Raw genomic sequence first — 7,585 nt, forward strand, 5'->3', positions numbered from 1 at the left:
GGGGTGGGAGAGCTGCATGAAAAATAGATTGTGATTAAGAATTCATGCAAAAAAAGAAGGGATATGCCAGAAACGCCGTTCCCTAGCCCATCTGTTTTTTCGTCCTTTCTTTTTTTTAGTAAGAAGGGGAGAGAGAGAGAGAGAGAGAGAGAGAGAGAGAGAGAGAGAGAGAGAGAGAGGGGAAAAAGAGTGGCAGAGAGGGAGAGATTGGGGGATGATTGTAATCATTAATTCACAGCCAGAGAGAGGAAAGGAAATATTGGACTAGAATGCCTGTGTGTGTGTGTGTGTGTGTGTGTGTGTGTGTGTGTGTGTGTGTGTGTGTGTGTGTGTGTGTGTGTGTGTGTGTGTGTGTGTGTGTGTGTGTGTGTGTGTGTGTGTGTGTGTGTGTGTGTGTGTGTGTGTGTGTGTGTCTTTTTGTCACAGTCAGCCAGTAAGCCTGTGTGTGTGTGTGTGTGTGTGTGTGTGTGTGTGTGTGTGTGTGTGTGCATGCGCACACGTGTGTGTGTGTTTCACGCGCATGTGTGCGTATGCGAGTGCGTATGTGTGTGTCTTCTGTCACAGTCAGCCAGCAAGCCATAAGAGCCAGGGGATTCTGGATGGAGATTGGTGTTGTGCATTTCCACTGGTACTGTTGGGCTTCTATGCCAGCAGAGGAAACATCCTGCTACTGCCTGCACTGTGGCCTCATTGCCAATCTATTCAAGCAGACAATGCAGCCAGAGACATTGTTTTGTTTATCTTTCAAAAAAGGCCCCCCTCACAATAGGTAATGTGCCGTGTTTGTTTTGGAGCGATTTGGGGAATACAGGGAGGAGGAAGGCAGTGGGTATTGGGCACAAACATCGCCACTTGCCAGCAGATTAAACAAAGATACAATATTTTGGGAGGGCTTTTTGTAAAGCGTTATTGGCCAGTGTAATGGTGAGAGGCTCCAGGAGGAAAGCAGACCTGCCTGGTTAATGAAAAGGAAAAAGATAAGAATTATAGCGAAAAAAGGGTATGAGATATCAGGCAAGCGGCAAAACAAGTCACAGGGTGCATGCAATATTTTAAGTTTAAGTGAGTCTTTTCTGCCATTCTATTCTTTTTCTTGTTTTCTTGTTAGCGTCCAAGTAATAAAAAATCAACTCGTTCACAATATTGCACACGATATGGTGGGTAAATAAGGGAATGTGACCAATGCACTGTATGATGTACCATATAAACAAAGGTGTATTATGTATTTGTTGCCTTGTTCCCGAGAGCTGGTTCCATGATGCGAGGCTGCGGTGGGCAGAAATCACACCTGGTCCCAGAAGCGTGCTAGCCTGTCCTGACGGTCACCAGGTTATAGCACAGGGTTGAGGTCAAGTCACCTGGGGACCAGCATCAATATGGACTGGAGCATGTCAACACACTAGCAAATTACACTGATGAGAGAGAAAGACATGGACAAATGTACTGTGTGTAAACGCTTGGCTAGAAAGAGAGAGAGAGAGAGAGAGAGAGAGAGAGAGAGAGAGAGAGAGAGAGAGAGAGAGAGAGAGAGAGAGAGAGAGAGAGAGAGAAGAGAGAGAGAGAGAGAGAGAGAGAGAGAGAGAGAGAGAGAGAGAGAGAGAGAGAGAGAGAGAGAGAGAGAGAGAGAGAGAGAGAGAATATCATGATGAGTGTGAGGCTTTGCACCCTGCCAAGTTTTATTGGGACTTCCTAAAATATATTTATGTAGCTAATATTTGATTAAAGATGCCCCTCTCCTCTTGTCTCTCATAGGTGGATGAACCGTCTGGGCTTGGCAGCCATTGGCTACACACCTGATGACAAGGTGCCGCGGCCAGATGAAGGTGAGACCTGGCACTCAGTCTTGTTTTAGAGGTTCCACTCTACAGCTGGCATGGCGTCAGCCTGACTGACTTTGCCAAGGACATGGTTTTATTGGATAATTGCATGAACAAACTCAGCCAACGACGTGTAAACATGAGGTGAAAAATGTTCACCCTTGCGAGTGAGTTATCATCGCAGACATAAACATTGCATAAAAAGATACCAGACAACATTATTGACTTGGAAAATGTATCAGTCATGTTGTGATTGACCGGCATACATGAATATAATAAATGGGCCTATCTTTTATTGAACAGTAGGCTACTGCTTGTATATTCACATTTGAAACTGTTATTATTAAAAGCACTTTCCTTTCCAATGTTTATTTTGGGTTCTACCCCTGTATTCTTTTTCAAAATTTAATTGCAGTACACATTTTATCAGTCTGCTGTACCTTTTACGAGCACTGCTCCAAACTACTGTACCATTCTTGTGGTGGTTATGTGCCCTTGGACCTTAGTGAATTTGTATGTGTACTGTATATGACCAGTTTCCAAGTCCATGTATATTTAAAATATGTGTACTCATCAGACTACTGGAGTGAGAGTGACCAGGATGAAATGGACGGATCCATGACCTTAAAACAAGACGGGCCTTCATCGCTGTGTGACACCTACCACCGCACACCCTCGGTAAGAAGAATGCAAACACACACACACACACACACACACACACACACACACACACACACACACACACACACACACACACACACACACACACACACACACACACACACACACACACACACACACACACACACACACACACACACACACTCATCTGCTTTACATTATCATCAGCTGTAGCATCCTTGTATGCTGGTTCACCACTAGAGGGTGCTGTCCTACAACATCATTGTCTCCACAAGACCATAAGTAGAGAAAACATCAAGCCTGAGTGCATACTGTGTGTCATCCATCATCCAAAAAATTATTTGCAATTTATATTTTTATATTTATTTTACTGATTTGGAGACAGAATTTGTCTTTGCTTTGCTGTATTAATTTTATATACATTTCATTATTTTTTTATCTAATATTTATTACAAATGTATACATTTTCTTACATTTATTAATTTCCTATATACTTTTCCGGTGGTAGTGGTCTTTTGCTTTGTTGCTTTGCCTTTTGCTTCTTTAAAGCTCATCATCTCATTCTCTTCATCATTCTCTCTCCCATGTACTATTCTCCTGAATTCCAACCTTCTTCTGACGGTTTGTCCTACATATCCTCCAACCACCTGTTTGTGTGCTTGTGTCTATGTGTCTTCACATATTTGCTTGTTTGTTTGTGTGTGTGTGTGTGTGTGTACATGTGGGTCTGCCTGTTTGTATGCATGTGTGTGTATGCGTATGATTATCTTCTCCCATGTAACCTCCATCACCTCCTCTATAACTACCACATGTGCACACACACCAACACCCATGCACTTCCCACCTCCTCCCACTCCACAAACCTCCACTGGCACCCGTTCCCTCCCTGTGTCCGCCTTGCTTCCCCGGTCGTCAGGTTCACCGACTGAGCTGCATCGAGCCGCCGCAGTTCATGCGCATTGACCCGCCGCTGCCCCGCTCTCAGAGCTCGGTGAACCTGCGCCGCGCCCTCACTCCCTCCCCTCTCCTGCCCCTGCAGATCGCCACCAACTCCTCCTCCAGCCCCTTCCCCGAGCACCACCAGGGCAGCAGCAGCCGCCACTTCTCCAGCGAGTCCAACTACTCGCACTCCTCCGCCGAGGACTCCACGGGCCGCCGGCCCTCCCACGCCCGGGAGCGCCGCTCCTGGCAGGACCTGATCGAGACGCCCCTGACCAGCTCCGGGCTGCACTTCCTCCAGACGGTGCCCTCCGGTGGGGGTGATGGGGAGGGTGGTGATGGGGGTGGTGGAGGTATGGGTGGTGATGGGGGTTACGGAGGGGGCCGTCTGAGCATGTCGCCGGAGAGGCGGAGGCAGGCCACGCTGCCTGTCCGCAGGCACCATCACGTGGACCGCGATGGGCCGTTCCCATTGGTGGAGGGTAGCGAGGGTGACCGGGGCCCAGGTGGAGGCAGCGGCGGTGGTGGTGGTGGGGGTGGGAGTGGTGGAGGTGGGGGTGGGGGTGGTGGAGAGAGGCATCATGGACACAGGCGTGCCCACAAGCAGCGCAGCCAGAGCCTGCCGCGCAACCGGGAACTGCGGCCGCCGCGCACACACACCTCGGCCAGCGTCACGCGCGTCCACGCACACGAGGAGAGGAGCGAGGACGAGGACGGGCCTGCCAAGAAAACACACAGCGAAGAGGGCAAAGACGGTATGTGCACACACAGACAAATACACAGCTATTAATAGCACAGAATCCATACGAGAATGTGATCAGAATTACACAGACTTTTATCTATTGTCATTTGAAACACTATTATCGCATTTCTTATTATTATGAAATTCTGATATTGTGTGTGTGTGTGTGTGTGTGTGTGTGTGTGTGTGTGTGTGTGTGTGTGTGTGTGTGTGTGTGTGTGTGTGTGTGTGTGTGTGTGTGTGTGTGTGTGTGTGTGTGTGTGTGTGTGCGTGCGTGTGCGTGTACGTGCTTGCATTTGTGTTTGTGTGTGTGTGCATGCATGTGTATGTGCTTGCATTTGTGTGTGTTTGTGCATGCTTGCATGTGTGTGTTTAATATGACTTGCAGTGAGTAAGGATCAGCCGGAATGTAGCGCAGCGGCGACGGCAGCATCAGCTGACGGTCTTGAGGAGTTGTACCGCTCTCTGGAGCAGGCCAACCTGTCGGCCCTGGGAGACCTGCGGCCCACCACCAAGCAGGAGTTCAGACGCATCTTCCTCCGACGCTGCGGAGACCCCGCAACCAACGACAAACTGCACCACGTGCGAGCCCTCAACAGCACACTCAAGGTACCAAAGCACACACAAACACACACACACACACACACACACACACACACACACACACACACACACACACACACACACACACACACACACACACACACACACACACACACACACACGTCAGTCAATGACAAGCTGTACTGTACTTAAACGGCTCAAGATACAGTAAGACCTGTGATATTAGAAACCAGAAGAAATGCGTACACACATCCCAAGAGTGCTTCATCTTGTTTTGGACATGTTGTCCTTCATCAAATTGCAAGTAAAGAACAACGCATCCAAAATGGTGTGCTATTCGATGATATTTGGGAGCATTTGTCAGTGTGGACCTTTCTTACAGTATTTCAACTCAAACTTGTGGTAACAAATACAAAACACACACACACACACACACACACACACACACACACACACACACACACACACACACACACACACACACACACACACACACACACACACACACACACACACACACACACACACACAGGCAGGAAGGACCACACACACCAGTTTAAGAGAGGTTTCTGTATCCAATGAGTGTATAAGGAGTTGGGTCATTAGCAAGATGTATTTGGGCAATTTCATGATTCCACTTTGTTTAGCTACACTCATAGAACTTCAGAATTAAGATGCATATAAAATAGGCACTTGGATGCTAATCTTCTGGTTGGACTCTTGCAGTCTGTTTGAAGATGAATGCTCAGTGATGGATGCCAGAGATTAAAAAAAATAAACATAGTCCCATATGTGAGTGTCTGCAGACAGCTGAGTGGCGCACGTTATGAAGTTTGGAGTGACAGACTGTGTTTGTTTGGTCCCCCCTCTCTCCTCTCCTCCCCCAGGCAAAAGAGGCAGAGCTCGCCATCATCAACCAGCTGCTCGAGGACCCCAAGCTCACCGCCAAGAAGCTACGCGAGTGGAAACAGTGGCACCACGAGCTGTTCGTGGACATCTGTGAATTTAGCTCGGGCAACAACGGGGCAGCCGACCTGTCCCCGCTCGCTGCCCCCCTGATGACGCACACACACTCCTTCATCGAGACCCATGTGTAGTAGGGGTTAGGAGATGAAGGGTGGAGGATGGTGGTGTTGGTGGGTTTCAGCCACTGGATGCTCACTTGCCCCCGCTATCCCATTATAATCAGTCCAACAATAGACCACATTTATTTCTATTATACTCCTTTAAACTTTGTTTTTCCCTCACCTTTGTAGTTCTTTTTTCCCCTCATCCTTCATGACCGACCAACAAACCACTGTAAGAAGTGTACAGATAACACTGATACCCAGCAGCCTCTGTGTGCAGTGCACGCTGTGGGCGTCCACAGTCTTTACAAGGACCCAACGGGTGCCTAAAAGCATGCCTGAAGAGAAAGTAGTATTCTTCCTCTATTCTTTTTTCGTTTGAGTTTGTTGAACTCAGTACAAATCTAGCTCAATTAAAAATCGTTGATCTTTTCTGTAAGTCTTTTGGCATGTGGGAAGGAGAGGCTTACTCAATTATTTATTTATTTATTCATCTGTTTGGATTGTTTTTTTTAAATTTCATATGGGATGTGGGTTGGACTTGGGAGTGTGTGAACAGAGAATAGATATATAGTAGCAATAGAGATGTCAAGCATTTCTACCACAACACTGTTCTTCTTGTGCAGAGCTGGACACCACCAGCTCTCGATCCCTCCACCATCTCCCCTCATCCACCATCCTTGCCTGCTCCTATTGACTGTGACCCATCTCTCCCTGGACACATCTCTCCTACACATGAGATGGATCTACGTAGATACTCTTTCCAGTGGTGATGACCAGATGCTGGCATGTGGAGTGACCCTTCCCTACACATCAACTGAGGTGGAAATGAGGGGGTCCAACAATAGACCTTAATTGCTATTTAACTGTAGAGATAGCCACTGTCAAAAACAAGTCCACAGACACAAACTGTGCTATTTTGCAAACCTGTCTGTGTGCGAAATCAGAGAGATTATCGTTCTGTTTGTTTGTTGTTTTAGTTTGTTTTTAGAAAAGTAGGAAAAAAACAAGGCAAGTTTAAAAAAAAATGAAATGAGACCTTAAAATAGTACAGCTTTTTTGGGCTTGAGATTACCGTTGCTTTAAAGTGCAGACAAACTCCTGTTAGGGACTTTGCCGGTCGAGACACGTCTTCTCCCAGGCAGTCCCAGCCTTCTTCTCTACCAACTTGGTTTGTTTCTTCTGTATGAAACAACCTCCTCAACACCTCATGTTGTTGGGAAAAAAATGACATACCGATCGGTATTAGTGTTCTCACACCTCAGCAGAAGCTTTGAGATTACGTATTACGGTGTGTGTTAGCTAGACAGCATTGGACAATGTAGTGGTGTGGTAGCAGGTACTTATTGGGTTATGAAAGAGAAAACAAGACAGCTGTGTCTTGCTACACAGTAAATTCTGCAGTGCTCATTTAACACTTAGAGAGTTCATTTGAGTCCATTTGGACTTAAATGAACTCTGTAAGTGTTGAATTAACACCACAACATTTACTGTGTATACTGTAGACTACAGGACAGGATGCACTTAAAAAGAATGCACTTTCTACATAGCTGTCACTCTATCACAGGGTCGAATTTACCAAGGCCAAACTTTGACTGCTAAACAATCTAAAGATACATATACTACAACAGTATCTTACCTACCAGAGATTCAATGTAAGAGTTGTGTACAGTCTATCAAGAAAAGAATATATAAAGAAGAATGCGTCAAATTTTATTTATGTACCATATATATGTAAGTATACAGACTATCGAAATGATCTACCATACAGTATACCAAGGTTATAGAGAGTGCCCAGAATAATATGATTAGAC

At 46.4% G+C, this 7,585-nt stretch overlaps 1 protein-coding gene across 1 annotated transcript in view; it reads left to right on the forward strand.

The window, feature by feature from the left end:
- The window catches only part of LOC134440676 (connector enhancer of kinase suppressor of ras 2-like), a 113,222-nt gene extending 106,871 nt beyond the window's left edge, over positions 1-6,351 (forward strand). Inside the window, exons 20-25 of the mRNA XM_063190803.1 lie at positions 1,753-1,823; positions 2,395-2,495; positions 3,499-3,889; positions 3,971-4,153; positions 4,529-4,749; positions 5,592-6,351. Of these exons, the coding sequence (XP_063046873.1) occupies positions 1,753-1,823; positions 2,395-2,495; positions 3,499-3,889; positions 3,971-4,153; positions 4,529-4,749; positions 5,592-5,801 (1,177 nt within the window). The 3' untranslated portion in view covers positions 5,802-6,351. The remainder of the gene's footprint in view (positions 1-1,752; positions 1,824-2,394; positions 2,496-3,498; positions 3,890-3,970; positions 4,154-4,528; positions 4,750-5,591) is intronic.
- Positions 6,352-7,585: the final 1,234 nt, after the last annotated feature.

This window comes from Engraulis encrasicolus, chromosome 23 (assembly GCF_034702125.1).
Source record: "Engraulis encrasicolus isolate BLACKSEA-1 chromosome 23, IST_EnEncr_1.0, whole genome shotgun sequence".
In the NCBI taxonomy this organism is placed as follows: Eukaryota; Metazoa; Chordata; class Actinopteri; order Clupeiformes; family Engraulidae; genus Engraulis; species Engraulis encrasicolus.